The 16,570-nt window shown below is 41.5% G+C and overlaps 1 protein-coding gene across 1 annotated transcript; it reads right to left on the bottom strand.

The window, feature by feature from the left end:
- Positions 1-468: 468 nt before the first annotated feature.
- Positions 469-2,396, bottom strand: tcf21 (transcription factor 21). The gene is made up of 2 exons (XM_056405635.1): positions 1,808-2,396; positions 469-966 (listed from the first exon to the last, which is right to left on the bottom strand). Exons 1-2 carry the CDS (start codon positions 2,240-2,242, stop codon positions 877-879), a joined length of 525 nt encoding a protein of 174 aa, XP_056261610.1. The 5' UTR covers positions 2,243-2,396; the 3' UTR covers positions 469-876.
- Between the last annotated feature and the right edge of the window lie 14,174 nt (positions 2,397-16,570).

Genomic DNA, 16,570 nt, shown 5'->3' with positions numbered 1-16,570 from the left:
AATCAGTGCACTAAGCGTCTAATTAACATGAAGTGCATCTTTTCCGTGACGTTTTAGAAATGAAATCATGATGTTGTCTTACTGCTGTAATGAAATTAAGCTTTACAGACTGTACGGCCTAAAAATATTAAGATATTTAATTGAAATTATAGCCCTCCAGTATACACAAATGATATCTCCAGCTGTTTTGACTTGTGTAGGCTAAATGACAAGAAACACTAACTGCCCAAATAATCTTTCAAGGCAAGTTTGTTTATGTAATGGCAACCAAGTCTACTGTTATCTTTTAGAAACAACAGAGAGAGACTTATCTGCGCTGACGCTTTGTTGGTGCTCGGGTTCTGCTATTCTGAAGGAGTGGAGTGATGAGAGGTTACTAGAGGTCAAAGCAGTGGCCCACACACGGAAATAAAATTAAAAATAAGATTAACAATAAGAGGGGAAAAAATACATTCAGTACACAGGGTGTAAAAGTGATACAAATATATTTTATATACATGTAATCTGTACAACCATTGGAGACAGTGGACACGGATCATGTGCACAGCCGTCCATCATAATGCAGCTGCCAAAACAGGCCTGCACGAGTAAAAAAAAAAATGCATCTGCAGAGTATAAAAAAGCAATTGAATGCACGCAGTTTATCTTTGAACCAGCAAAGACAACAATGAGTGACAGAATGCATTTAAATAAATTTTTTTTTAAAATCAGCTCTTTACAGGAACGATGGAGAAAGATGACACACTCCCTCCGTTATTCCCACTCAAAGTCTGCGGAGATGAGACGTGGATTTCAGTTATTATCTTTTTTTCTTTTTCTTTTTTTTTTTTCAAATTATTTTCTTGATAAAATTGTTCCCTTCGAAACGTGGGTGCATCAGGACGCCGTTGTTCCACATAACCTTGTTGTGTTCAGCATCTCCTTCAAGTCGTTCTCCGGCTTACCTGCGACCATGAAAGGCCACGTCTGCGGAGGGAAACACAACCAGTTAGGCCAAACAGTTTCTTAAAACAACAACAAAAAATTAACAATTAATTCAACCAAAAAAAAAAAAACAAAAAAAAATCAGGTCAATAATGCATCATTGAATCACTTCACTTCCAGGCTTTTTTTTTTATTTTTTTATAAAAAGGAAGCACTATCACCAGCTCTTCATGCAGTGCATTAAAAAAAGGTTTTGCCGCTGCAGCTCCAATATTCTGATCCGTAATATTACTATAAACTTGTTATATTTATATATAATATTATTAATATATATATATTAAATAGGTCTGAATGGCGTATCTCTCACCTCATTATAAAACAATAAAACTATTTTAGATATTGCAGAATTAATGTTATTTTCATGATGGCCTAATGCTCTGCATCAGCTGCATTATTCTGAAATGGTTCTCTGAGATAAATTAGAGGCCTAAATTTCTATTGATTGTAGAATCATCGATCATGCAGGAGTTTTTGACAGGTCAGTTTGCAGAAAGCATCAGCATTAATAGAAAATGACATGAATTCCTTTTCCCCCTCATCTATGCACCTGCTTCACATGACTATCACCCACCTTTGTCACCTTGGTGCTGTAGCCTATGAGGCCTTGTGTGAAAATCCTGATGACTTTAAAAGTTCTAGTTATTATATAAAAAGTAAACTGAGTAAACATCACGAGGCAAACAAGCGTCATTATGCTCTAACAAAATCATTCAACAGCTCCTTCATTCTCAGAATATTGGCCAACAATATTCAAAATAACAAGTCTGCCTCGTTCAAAAACATTTCACATAAGTCTTCCCTCCACTGGATCCCCAAATCTCACCAGGTTAACAGGGTGGATATATCCGTTTTCATATTTGTCGTTGGCCAGTATCTGCCGGAGGTGCGCGATGTAGCTGGACGCCAGGCGCAGTGTGTCCAGTTTGGAGAGCTTGGTGTCCGGTGGTACCCAGGGTAATGAAGTCTTCAGCCGGGAGAAGGCTTTGGACAGGACGCGCATCCTGGCTCTCTCCCGCGCGTTGGCCGCGTTCCTCTGCACCTGCTTGCCCTCCTGCTGTGCCACACCCTTGGCTGAAGTTTTCCGGGACGATGTCTTCCTTTTCTTGCCCGGCGCGTCTCTCCGCTCGTCGTTTGCGCAGGGGCCCTCGCAGTTGGAGCTCTCCTCTGTGCTCTCGTTGGAGTCTTTGCCGGAGGAGCCAAACTTCAGGATGCCGTCCAGGAGCTCGTCGTCGACATCGCTGAGAGACCCGGTGGACATGGTGAGCTGTGTCCGACTGTAGCGGGCTCAAAACATGGGAGCAGGAAGCTCAGGCTGGACAGGAGTGGACGGGGTGTTCATGAACTGCTAACCGTGCGTGGACAGAGCAGAAAGGAACAGACTTTTTATCTCCATGACCAGAGAGGGCGTTACCTCATGCTGGGAGGAGACACTGGTACTGATCTCACTTGCTGGTTTCCAAAAGGTTTCCTGGACCCCAAGGGACCCTGGTTGGCTCTCCAGCAAAATACAGAATATACTGTTTATTTTAAACACAATTTAACTCTATTCAGACTCACTTTATGAATTATGTTTGAAGAGATAACATGAGTTAATTACTGTGATATCTACTGTTTTTTAAGAATTTCAGTTTGCCCTGAACTTTAGCTTTAGAAGGTTTGTGTATGACCTACCTGTTAAAAGAATAAATAAATAAAAAGAAAAAAGAAAGAACATAAGTTTGGGGCCCAAGGTATATGTCAAGAATTTAACCTCTACATGAAAACTTGACATTGTTGGTTTCGAAATCCACTCATTTGGTGAATAATAAATATTACTGACATTAAAGAAAAACAAAAACAAAGAAATCAATGAATTTGGAAATGATAATATGCCCAATAATTTTAGCATACTTTTTGGTTTACAGATTATCCTTTAAAAATCAAGACAAATGACTTTTAACCCAAAGGGTTCAAAATAAAATCAATGTTAAAAAAGTAGGTGTAATCGGCATAGAGATGTTTATTATCATAACCTGGAAATTAGGTTAAAAAAGCAAAAATTCCAATATTTTGTTTTATATTACATTTCTGAAATTCAAAGCTATAATTATGAAATATTATAGAAAATTCATTATTTTTACTATTCAATAAATTATTAGATTTTAACATAATAATGTATCTTATAATCAGATATATGAGTGTTCAGTGTTTTGCCTTTTCCGCTCACAGGGTCCATGCAACTTTCAGCACATCTTGCCAGTTAACAGGATAAAGTGCAAGGACAGGGGGGTGTCATGTCTCAAATGGCAAACTGGCGCCTCGGTCCCCTCTGATGTAACGGATACCCGGCACCCACAATCCCCTGTTTGGCCTTCCACATCATTCCACACCGATGCTCCATGCACTGGTCCACTCAGGGCCAAGTCCAAACAACAAAGTCTCTGGAGCTGTTTTAAGTGGAAGAGGTCGGGGAGCACCAGGAGAACACTGTTCATATATTCATGTGCATCTTGGTCTTGGCTGAAACATATAGTGAGATTCTGAGTGACTTGAAGCTGCAGATCTTTCTTGCTGGGATGCAAGATTGTGTGTGTGTGTGTGTGTGTGTGAGACAGAGTGTATATGTGTGAACACAATGCCTTTGCCTGCACAGCTGAAGCGTGTGCAAGGATAAGAAGGGTGTCTCTTGAGACCTGACCTTTAACCTCTTTGCTTCCGGTGTCACAGCGCATTTAAGCAGGCACCACCGCTACGTGTTATCCACTAGAATCACACAACGAAACACCGCAATGTTGGTCGGGCTGCATTTAGTCAACTGGAAAAAGTTTAAAGTCCTGACAAGAAAGGAGGAACAGATCTTACAAATCTGAAAGAACAAGACATTTTGGAAAAAGAAGTTCACATGCTGAACTGCAAGGGCGGAATAAAGCGCTACACAGAGCAGACAGAAAGAGAGAAAGACAGGGATATAGGTGAGGGGATGCAGGGAGAGGAAAGAGAGGAAGGAGGGGCTTAATCTCCTGGGTGGGCTGGAAATCAAAGCACTTAGTGGAAAAGTAATAATAGAGTCTGCTAGATTGATGATCACCTCTGAGATACATGGATCCACCAGAGAGTAATAGAGAGAGTGAGGGAGAGGGAGATGACCTAAAATAGCTCATGAAAAAGACTTGAACGCCCCCCCCCTCTCTCTCCTGTGTGTCGCTAAAACAAAGAACCTGATGTAATAACATCATAACTTTCATTTGTACTCACAAAGACTTTAATTATCATCATAAAATGTACATTTAAATGTTCCTAATTGTGCCAAGCCCGTTTAGGCTTCAGACATATTTTGTGCCGGTCCTTCATGTGAAGGATGAAGCAATGTAAGTGTTAAGGAAACATTTTCTGTGACCGTTTTTTCTCTCAGAGCATCGGTCACACACACAGTGACACGAGGCAACAGGTGGAGAGGGGGGTGAGAAGGATGGAGGGAGAAAAAAGAGGGGACTCTGGCAGCTATGGAGGGACATGCTGCTAATTAGCCGGTTTGGGGTCAAAGGCTAGGCTGGTTGTGTGATGTCACCACGAAGGGACGGGTTCCAGATGTTGCTCACAGGGCCACCGAGGGGGACATCTGATTCCTTGGGTCATTATCATTTCTCACACACATGCACGCAAACACCTTTGTTAATAGTTTTTTTGTGTAGTGAAGTGTATGTTTTAAGAAACAGTGAATGTGGCTTTTGAAGATCATATGGGAATGACAAACATGATACGCTAACACACGGTAACATACAGACTAGCCGTAGCTGTGAGTTCTGGCAGTCCGGTCATTTTCTATCATCACAACTGAGCTCATATAAAAGAGGGACAGCTAATGCTAGCTAGAACCCCTCCTTTCTATAATGTATGATGAACACGAGACTGAGTGTGTGAGAGCTGCCGATGACAAAGCCCCCAGGAATAGCGCATCACATGACGCACACTGGCTCTAAACATTATTAGGATGCATAGTTTGGCATATGCGTCCTGTAAGCTTGTGATATCAAGTTAAAGTTAAAGGGGCTGTATGTAAGTTTTCTCTGCCGCTGAACGTGGGGCGGGTGGCGGTGATGGTTGCTTACCAAGAGCCATTGTTGCATTTACAATACAAGAGGTTATAAAACGCCCTCTAAGCAGTGATACTTCTTGAGGGCAGACTGGATGGAAAATGACGCGACGGGCCCGACCGGGCCGGTGCTAGATGGTTAGCATGCTAACTTCAGTAGAAGAAAGCCAGCGATAGAAATAGAAGCAAAACACATTGGTGTTGCTTTCCACAGCTGGAGACCGCTCTTGACGAGGAGTTTGATGTTTCTTCTAGACTTGTAAGGAAACAAAATGCTAATGTTGCCTATGTAGCAATAGCAAAAACTTACATATAGCTCCTTTAATACATCCATGCCGATGGTGTCTGGTGTGAGCCAGAGAACTGCGCACAGTAGCCGCAGTATCATCATAGTTTTATTTCCTCCTTTACTCAAGTATAAAATGAGTATAAAATGTAAAGAGTCTGCACATGACTTTACGAAGCTGGGATTAGTGGAGCATTATTGAGCTTTATTTAATCTTCTTGGGACAAAGTTAACAAAGTCAATCTTCACTTTCATTAAAATAGTTTGTCTCATCCTCTTTCCTCACCCACTTTTTCCAGCCTTGTGAGTGTTTACTGAAAAAGGCAGAGAAACATGGACACAATACATTACACTGAGGAACAAGTGACTAATGTGAGAGAATAGGATCGTAATATGAAGCAAAATAGTTTTATTTACTGGATAAACATTCCACATGCATTTTTTGTAACTCAAAGAATGAAATTAAAAACAAACAAAAAAAAGAAAAAAGAAGTTGCTTGGTTGCTATGCAAAAACAGAATGAGAAACAGTAATCTTGTGAAGTGAAGCTTAGGGTGAGAAAAACATCATCCATCTTTGTCTAAGCGCGCCAGTTCCCTGTCCCTTATCACAGCCATACTCCCCCAACACACATACGTATGCACAAATTGCTTTTCACCTCAGTTCAAGTACCTCTAAAAAAAGAAAAATCAAAGCAAAACAACTAAAAGAGAGGTTGCAGAGAGTGCAAAGATACAGCAGGGAGTGGAGAAAGTCTGTTGCAAAAGGATGTGGCAGACAAACCCGGCAATAAGAGAGAATTATGAACATGTTTATGGGAGTGGAAATATCATATTATATTTCAAAAAGACTACAATCCTTTGATATTCTGTGACAGGAACATCCGGAGGGAGGCAAACAGTGATTCTCCAAAATAAGACTGATATTCTGTCAAAGTGTAGGTTAATGACCTGGAAGTCTTGTCCTTACAATGTGAGGGAGTTGGAGTGTATTGGTCTCTGGAATGTGTGCACACATACGCACTTATCTGCATAAGTGTGTGCATCTGTGTTAAACGTATTGGGTTTCACAATGTGTGTGACGGATGGATATGGATGATGTGGAACGTATGAAACCGCGTGATATCTTGGCCAATGCTGGAATCTCTAAAATGACGCGCACACCGAGCTCGTCTTGCTTTCGGATTTAGCCAGACGAGCGTGGACAAAGTCTTAAGCCGATGTTGTACTTCGCGCAAGGGTCCGCTAGGGTCCACATGGCGCAAATTTCATCACTGGTGGGTGTACGCATGGTGTGGGCGTCAGCAAAACCCACCAATTTGTTCTGCGCTCCACTGGGTGCCAACTGCGCTTGAAGCTTGAAAACAAACATGGTCCACCACTACCCTCACCTCTACAATTGATCTTTAAAAAGAAGAAGTACAGAAGCAGACAAAGCAGCTCTTCTTCTTGCATTGGATGTCGCCATTTTGATTTGGTTCGTAGAGCGCGTGCCCGTAGACAACGATCTACTGCGCATGTATGGGACGCATCCTCCAAGTGGACCACAAGCGGAGTATAAATGAAAACAAGTAAGAGTGCGTGGTGTCCGCAGCTGTTCGTATACGCGTCCACAAGTTAGTATAACTTGAGGCCTTAGGGTGCTGTTCCCTTCCTTATAGGTCAGTTGCCGTGCAGCTGGCAATAAGTCATATCAGAAGCAGACAGATGGAGGTCAATAACTAATCAACCCTGGGAACGGAGAAGAGTGAGAAACAGACCCAAGTACAGACCGCAGATGTAACGACGAATTTACATATTAGACAAGATATACAGCATCTTGGACTGAGTTTGTCGCTGAAATATCCATCATGCATTGCTGTCTTGATGGTTCTACCCAGAATACACACACACACACACACACACACACACACACACACTTGTGTTGGCTTGAAGTTGAATTGGCTGAGAGCCCAAAGTGTCCTGTCGGAAGTAAGTGGGACAAGATGCAGCTGCAGTTTGAGTGTGTGTGTGTGAGTGTGTGTGTGTGTGTGTGTGTGTGTGTGTGTGTGTGTGTGTGCGCGTGTGTGTGTTTGACTACAGTATCTGGCACTTTCTTAACCTCTGCTGCAACCTCTGGTCTAACATGTGGCCTGGTGATGGGATGCACAGATAAAAGTAGTGTGTGTGTGTATATTTGTGTGTGTGTGTGTGTGTGTGTGTGTGTGTGTGTGTGTGTGTGCTGGGGGTGTGGCTTCACTTGGGCAGTAGGGCAGTGTAGGACAGTGCTGGGTTTCAGAGCCAGGGGTCTGGTCTCTGTCATTGTGATTGAGGCTACAGTTTATAAACAGAGAGGGACACAGCTCAGTTTTCTATCTCACACAGTGGTACCATTTGGATGTGTGAGTGTATGTGTGTGTGTGTGTGTGTGTGTGTGTGTGTGTGTGTGTGTGTGTGTGTGCGTGGTTTGATCTTCCAACAGGCCAGAGCTTCAGCACCCTACTAAATCCTTCACAGCAGCAGTTCCTGCCACCTCCCACCCCCGCACCCAGATTTGCCCCCCCACCTCCACTGTCCCTACTGCTGTTATTGGACGTCTGGTCAGTTCAGTCTAGCCAAAACAAATAGAGTCAAAACAGTTCAGCAAAAAAAACAAGCTATTTAGCCAAGATACAGCCACAGACCTAATACTGTTTTAACATCAATGCCTGTATTTCAAAGTGTTATTCACCTTTGAGTCTACAGGCCAGGTTAAGTGTCACACAAAAGGGGCAAAACCCGTCATTAATAGTATTAAGTACATGAATTCGGTTTATTAATTAATTAACTTTCACCCTTATTTATGCAATTTGGTCCAATTTCACTTCATTTTCGTGGGCACCTTGTGTATACATGACAAGAAAAGCACAAAAAAAAAGGATTAAAACCTAAGAATTAATGAAAAGGGCCCTGGGGACATTTTGAAAATAACACACACAAATAGTAGCCATGATTTCTATTCATCTTAAACCAATAACAATGCTGTTATCATGTGCAAATACAAGGTTGTTTTTTTATGACTATTAAAATTAGGCTTTTAGCAATAACAACAGAAGAGACTCTCCTGGCTTTGTGTGAGACATTTAATTTAGTGGAATAAGAAAGGTTAACTATCAGGTTTAAATGTCTTCACTGTGTTCAGTTGACACTGGCTACACCTCCTCATTGTTGGGGGTTCCACAGACCCTGTGCTGCTGTATGTGTGTGTTTTTTGCAAACCAATTCAACCAATGTTTTTTTCCTTTAAATGTTTTACACCCTGACGTATAGAGTATAGAGTAAACCAAAGTATAGAGTATTGAGGTGGTAACTCTTCTCTGGGCTTGTACATTTGATAAAGGGGAAATATTGACAAATTGTAATTGTTTCTCTTGTTAAATATGCTATATGGGCTATGCATGAACACATGCAGACAGTGGGGTCCAAAAGTCTGAGACCACTTTCCCATTGACTTGAATGGGTTATGTACAGTATACAGAACAGTTGTCCTGCACGGTGATGTTACTTATGTTTAGGGTCAGTTCAACCTCTCTGGGGTAAAACTCCAATAACATTATGTGAGATTTGAGAGTCATAACCCATCTCAAATACAGGGCATATAAAAATCCATTGTATTTAACCACGTTGAGAAGTAATGTGTTGTTGTTGTTGTGGATGTTTTAAACATATGAAAATGACATTACGTTAAAGATGGCCGGCTTCTCTGGGTCCCCAAACAGATCTTAAACAAATAAATTAGCTGCCTCATACTCCAGGTTTGATGTGAAAAGTTTGTAATGTTCGAAATTTTGGTTCTTAACACACCTTACAGAGATTCAACACTACTTTTAGATATAACATTTAAGATTTAGGATTGAAATGAGGGATGTCGGGATCACTGGGGTTTAAGTGTTTGAGTAAAGTTTATTGAAGACGAAATCATTTTATATCACGGTACCAGTCTAATCTCTGACTGATCTCTATAAACCGATGGAGATATTATGTCAGGATTAACATTACACACACCTAATCAGCCGTGTAACGCTGGACTGTCCCTGATATTATTCACACCTGATTAGTCAGGCTGTTGTTAACATGGAGAGCGATGATGGAGAGGGATGATAAACAGTGCTTATTGGCTGGATCAGGTTTTATGCTTTGATCTTCTTCCTCCTCATTACTCAGGGGGGAACGACAGGTGTGTGTGTGTGTCTGTTTATATATGTGGAACTTTTTTTGTAATATGTTATATATGGTGCATATATTCCTGAGTTGTTACCAAGGTAAAAAAAAAAAAGTTTATTAAGTCTTCATTATATTTATTATCAACACTTTTGATCCTTGCAAATGCTTGAATCTTTATTTTATTTTGAAAAATGAACTCAAGTTCATTCCCTCTCCCTCCTCTCAGATGAAATGATCTCACTACATCATATCTCCTCTGTCTCAGTGGTCTGGTTAGCTCATGGTTACACTCACAAACAAGCCACTGATACAGTCAAACACACATACTGATTATCTATAACTTTCTATGGCATTTGGTGGTAATTACTGTAGCTTACAGTGCAGAGGGAGACAGACAGAGTATTGTCTGACCCCCACGAGAGAGATAGGAGCAGTCCCTAAAGACACCACACAATCAGACAAGTGAAACACACCCAAACTCCACTGTGAGTAGAGTGTGTGTTTTTACATTAATGCATGTTTTTGCATGTGTCTCTGCAGAAAAAGGTGGGGGTGGAGGGGGTTTGTTCATGCTCTTGTCTGCATGAACAAACTCCAGGCCCGAGTAAGATACACCCACATAACCTGCCGATATCTCTGGATAAACCATCCAGAACTGCTGATAGCTGGGGACGTGTTGACTGCCCCATAATGCTGGAAAACCTCGGCCTTCCTGGGCGAAGACATTACGCATATCCCCTTTCCTCCCTGGCTGCTTCCCTCCAGCCCTACAATCTCCCCTCTAGGTCCCACAGGGAGCCAACGCCCCCACCAGACCGAGGTTCCAGGCTCCTCCTGGGCTACTTCGCTGATACTCCCCCCCCCTCCACTCTAGGAGTGGGTCTGATGGACAGAGAGGGAACTTGCACAAACATTGCGCCTTAGATGTACGTGTGCAATCTCTTACACACACCCTCACACACTAACATACTGCGTACACAGAGAAAGGCAGGCATAGAATATACAACAACAAATCTCCTACACTTGTAACATAAACAAGAAAAGCCATTGGTTTTATTTATGAAAGATAAATCGGATTGCAGAGAAAGAAAACTGACAGAAAGACAGAGAGAGTGAGAGAAGAAATGTGAAATTATGAAACGGACCGGACATGCTTGGCTGTTTAGGACTTTTGATTTGGCCTACCACTGAACCAATGGTGTGTGTGTGTGTGTGTGTGTGTGTGTGTGTGTGTGTGTTTTAAGATGGCTGACCTTAGCAGCACCTCCTCTCATCTCATTTCAACCTAATCTGTGTTTGCACCAGTGTGTGTATCAGTTCTTCTCCCACGAGACACAGGCATAATGCTACCGGAGGCTAACAGGAGATGACAAAGAGGTGAGATGCGAGTTGTGATAAAAAAGTGCCCCTCACACACACACACACACACACACACACACACACACACACACACAGAAACTAACATGTCTAACATTAAATCTCAAGAGACCCCTGACATCCCCTGAACCCTAAGTCCCAAGGCAGGAAGTAGACAAGTGCTTGTGTGAATTACCTCATTAGAATGTGCATGTGTGTGTGTGTGTGTGTGAGAGAGAGAGAGAGACCCAGCTAACAGACACGTCCACTTAGTAGCAGAGGACAGACACAACAGCACCTCACCTTTACGCCTTAATCACAAACAGATGTCTTCTGACCTCTTCGCTAAATGTTAGCTGTAGCATTTAATTATTGGGTTTTCATCCTAAACATGGAGTGTGAGTCCATGTTCATGCATATTTCTTTGATGACACTACTGCAGGAAGTGAGAAAACTCAGCACAAAAATATCTGTGCAGTATTGCTGCCAAATAAACTGACATTTTAAATTCTTAGCATAGGAACAGTTTCATCTGAAACGCTGTACACCCATTCAGAAAAAGTAATATTAAGGGTACTGTAATGGTTCTGTGTATCAACACTGTTTTTGGTATTATAACAAATAAACAGATGGAAAAAGACTTCATATTTGCAACTGCATAGAAGAAAACTGGGAAAAATGTGTCCAACAAAATCAAAGTGCAAGGGCATTCCCTGCTATCAGTCAAGGAGATATCCATCGATAACCATTATAAAAGAGACAGAGTATCTTGCACCATCCACAGCAGAACGCAGTGACGCCAGATATGCTTCATCTTGCAGAAATTTCGTGCCTTTCATTTACTTTCAGCTGGAATGACGTATGTTCTCTCATCTACTGCTACTTGTAAATTAGTTAATTTATGTTTGATTTTGACAAGTAAAGTCAGTTAATGGTGAATAAAAGTAATTCTGAATGTAAATGAGAAAGAAAACAACACCAGTGATTTGTAATTAAAAAAAACTGCTGAGAGAATCAATTACTAACTGTAATGGGAATGTTTGTACAAAAATATGATTCAAAACCCTTCATCACATAATGATACATGGATGGTGCTGAAAGTAATATATTTACAACAGACACTAGTATCTGACTGAGTAGTTTTAATGCTTCTTGCATCAGTCTTCCTGAAACGTCTACAGAGCTCTGAGTCTCAACTAAATAAAAGCATCGCTGTTTGTATCTGCAGTGATTTATTTCACGTGAACATTGTTGTTGGCATTAATGTCAAAATCCGAGGGGTTATATTCTACATTCAGAGTTTGATAGAGTCTGGAAGCTGTGCTATCAGTCGGTAGTCTTGATGATTACACACATAGTACATATTGGCTACAGTAATAGTCTAAAGTTTGGACACACCTTCCCATTCACTTGAATGAGAGAGTGCGTCCAAACTTTTGACTGGTACTGTATATATACACAGGTGGACAACTTTGCACCAAACTTTTATTTCCCTCTCGCTGCTCTGCACCTTTGATGTTTTGTGGTTCAACCTGTCATGTTTCAAAAAATAGCCATTGCTTCTGAAACACATACACACACACGCAAACACAGTTTACACAAATGCATGTGTATCTCTCCTTTTCTGGCTCATCCTCTCTTTCTTAGACACACAAACACACGCCACTTAGGCAAAAGACCTCTGTCCCTGCAGTGTATCAGCTGTTGTCCAGCTGTTTGATGCATATTTACTTTTTGTCTTATTTATTTGACAGCAGCAATCTGCATCTTAAGAGGTGAGAAGTGTGTCTGTGAGCGTGTCTGTGTCACCTCTGCCCGTGCGGGTCTTTAAATAGGGGACTCAGATTAATCAGCTAACAAGGAAGAAGTTAACCTGCTACGGCATCAGAGGCTCCTATCATCATCTCTGTTGTTGTCGTCGTCTTCTTGTGATTCTCACAAAATGCCAATGATCAATACTTCTTAAGACAAAATGTACTTGTATTACGAAAAAGGTCACACGAGGTCACACAAGTATCACGGTGAAAACAGAACAGTGCCATACAGTTTAAGTGGAATCACCACTTTTCAGTGGCTTTATTTGCACAGGTGAAGTAGATCCATGAGGAGTTTTTATAAGGAGTAAAGTAATAGTTTGACATTTTGGTAAATGCACTTATCCACTTTCCTTCTGAGAGTCAGCAGCTCGTTAGAGTAGCTTCGCGTAGACTTGGAGTAGGAGGAAACAGTTAGCCTGGCTCTTTCTAAACAAAATCTGGCTAGCAGACCCTCTAAAGCGCACTGAGTATCACTTTATATGTTGTTTGTTTTAACCGCACAAGAACCGAGGTGTAAAACTTCACGGCGACAGCAAGAATCCTGGAAGTCACTGCACTCGACCGAGAAATAGCCCCACTTGTTAAGACATTGCATTGACAGCACTGACCTTTGAATGAACAGAGTGAAGTCGGTGTATCCAATATGGAGGAAGCTATTGCATCAGCTGTGTCTCCCCATCCACTTTTTTTATCAAACCGTGCCGAGAGCCAAACCACGTCAATACAAGGTTCCAGCACCAGCTATTTCACAAGACGCATAAATTAATTTGCGCTTATATCTGGTGTGATCATGTTCCAAAACTCCTGTTTAAAACATTTCTTATTCAAATGAATGCTCAGGTCTATATGATTAATAACTGTATACTGTATCATATGTGGAGATATATCCAGGTTACGGTAAAAAATAAAAGGCACAACTGGAGGCATCAGGACTTTTCCAGGACTGATGATAACTTAGTCGGTCTTTCCTGCTTTTTCAACTACAGTGTTTCTTCTTGATTTTGGTTAAAAACAAAAAAAAAACACAGAGCAGATCCATCAGCGGAATGGTGGTCCTTATCTATCTCTTTCCCCCCATGATGCTAATTTAAGATAATAAACCTTGCAGATCATTTCTCTGGTGCTCCAAACTCACCGTCACCTCTGTTCCTCTCGCACCCACACACACATGGTCAGCTGGGGTGAGAGCTCTCTCTCTCTCTCTCTCTCTCTCTCACACACACACACACACACACACTCGCCTCAGCATATGGTCATTGGGTTTCCCTGAGGCGGCAGGTGTGTCTTCTGCTTGTGTCTCTGTGCAGAGAGTTCGCACACACAGCACACTGACATACATGTTTAAATAAGCACTGAATTATAAAAATAGTGTCAAAGGCTTTTAAATGAAGCTACATAGCTACATCTTTCAAACATGTGCCTGCATCCACACACACATACAGAGAGAGAGAGAGAGAGAGAGAGAGAGAGAGAGATTCATTTCCCTGTATGTCTAAGTTTAAACCCCTCGTTTATCTTCAGTCCACGCCTTAAACACAGGTGTTTGGAGAGTTTACAGATGAAAGTCTGATGCCAGATATCATGATATCATGTATCTGTGTTCAAGTCAACTCTTACTCTTTCTCTTTTACACACACAGTTGTTTCCCATAGAAAATTCCCCACTGCTTCACTTATCACAACCCCCCCCCCCCCCCCCCCCCCACACACACACACACACACACGCACACACACTCTCCAGTTCAGTCAATACGCAGATATTTATTTAGCTCAGAGACAGAGAGTCTCATGGGCAGACTGGGCCCTGAGATTTTTATTGAGCAAGAAGATAAAAAGGCCGGTTCTGCTCTGTGTCCATTAGGGCTAAAATGGCCAGAAGAGCGTCTGATGAAATGGAATAAACTGTTGTGGTTATCTTCCCTGGCTGCTACAGTGGAGGAGAGCCAGAGAGAACGAGAGGGACTACATATTCACAAAACTACACATTACTAAACATACGCAAAATCATTCACACACACAAATCTACCCCTCCTTGGTATTGCCCAGGTCTGTATTTATCCCTAACCATAACAGAGCAGGCAGATAATGGCTGATGGGACCGTCGTAAAAATAACCTGGCACAGGTCTGTTTGGATTAACCTCCTCTCCTCACCCCTTCTCTATCCCTCCTTCATGTTTTATTGTTCTCTTCTCTTCCTACCAGTCATTTCATCTATCAATCTATCTATCTATCTATCTATCATGAAAAAACAGAGTACTCAAGTGGAAAACAGACTTTGATTACACCATCATTTCCATGAATAACACATTCTTGTCTTGCTCTATTACTAATATGTTGCGTATTTATTTTGGAAGAGTACGGACATCCTTATCAAGAAAAAAGCAACAGGGGCTGCTTATTTTCCCTCCAAACTAACCTCTTTGTTTGAGTAAGATATATAATACTTGTCCAAATATGTTAAAAACTGTATCAGAGGAGGAAAAAAAAAACACAAGACAAACAGAGAACAAAGTAACAGCATATATCATCACGAGCACTTCCCATTTGGAGGTCTGAACTCACAGACATGCACTCGCACACATCGGACCCACACACAGTGAACCCGCACAGAAAATTCCAGTATTCTCTCTCCTTTAAGCTCTATTTTTGGTCTCCACCGACTCCTGGGGAAAATATTTGGCTCCTCATCTGCTAAATGCTCAATTATGATCACCAGCTAGTGGCTAACTTTGTATGCTGCTGGGCGGGTAGGGTGAACCAAAAAAGTCAATGAAAACAGAAAATTTGCATGCCTGAAAACCGAAACAAAAAGCTAAAAGACACTAAAATGGCAGACTAAAAGCAGATCAGGGATTTCTCAGAATCCCAGATCTGGTTCACTCTCAAACCAAATCATTTACTTCTTTTAATAGATAAAAAAGAGATTTTAAGACCCAGGGCTGAAGTCACTGATGTGTTCCCACATTTAAAACCTTTACTCAGGATGCCCCTTTTTTTATGAGTCACGTTCAATAAAACCGGAAACAATTATGTTGAAACCCAATAACAAGACAGTTGATAACTTCAGTAAACTCTCTGAACTCCAAAGGAGGACATCGTGGGCCTGTAAAATGCTGATCCTCATGTCTGATGAGGATGGGAGGCCAATATTTTATATCTCTGTGGAGAACGGAGATACAATATATCTGACACAGCTTTATTGGCTTTACTCTTTAATGACTTCCTGCACAGAACGAGGCTGAAAGAGACGGAGGGACTCTAACTCACTGAGAATTAAGATCTTTTCTTTTGTTGTTTTTTGTTTTCCTACTCTTTCTTTCTGTTTTTGGACTCTCTTTGAACTATTTATGGTCTGTACCTCATTACCTGTGTCTTCTCCTCACACCAAAGGCTGCTTCCTCGTTGGCTTCTCTCTATCTACCACTTTTACCATCATTTGGAGAGACTGCAAAGTCAATGCCTCTTCAGCATGATAAGAATATGACCTTGTCTATGTATTCTTTAGTGTACCTCTCTCTCTCTGGATGGCTAAGATGGGGTTAGTAATGAGCAAATGTTCAGATGATGAAGCCTTTTTCCAAGAATCTTTTCTCCCAAACGCCCGTGGCCTTTGGATGACTCCCCAAGGAGACCATTAATTTAGATATCTGTGTGTGTGTGTGTGTGTGTGTGTGTGTGTGTGTGTGTGTGTGTGTGTGTGTGTGTGTGTGTGTGTGTGTGTATGTGTGTCTGTGTGTGTATGTGTGAGCATGCATAAACGTGCATGGGCATGCCTTGTGTGTCTTTTGCTCTATTACAAGAGGGAGATTTTTGTTGCTTTGTTTTATCACACACAGACGCAAGTATGAGCAAAAGCAGATCAATTAGAAAGTGT

The sequence above is a fragment of the Seriola aureovittata genome, chromosome 19 (assembly GCF_021018895.1).
Source record: "Seriola aureovittata isolate HTS-2021-v1 ecotype China chromosome 19, ASM2101889v1, whole genome shotgun sequence".
Taxonomy (NCBI): domain Eukaryota; kingdom Metazoa; phylum Chordata; class Actinopteri; order Carangiformes; family Carangidae; genus Seriola; species Seriola aureovittata.
The sequence above is the reverse complement of the archived record's forward strand: the minus strand, read 5'-3'. Positions and strand labels throughout refer to the sequence as shown.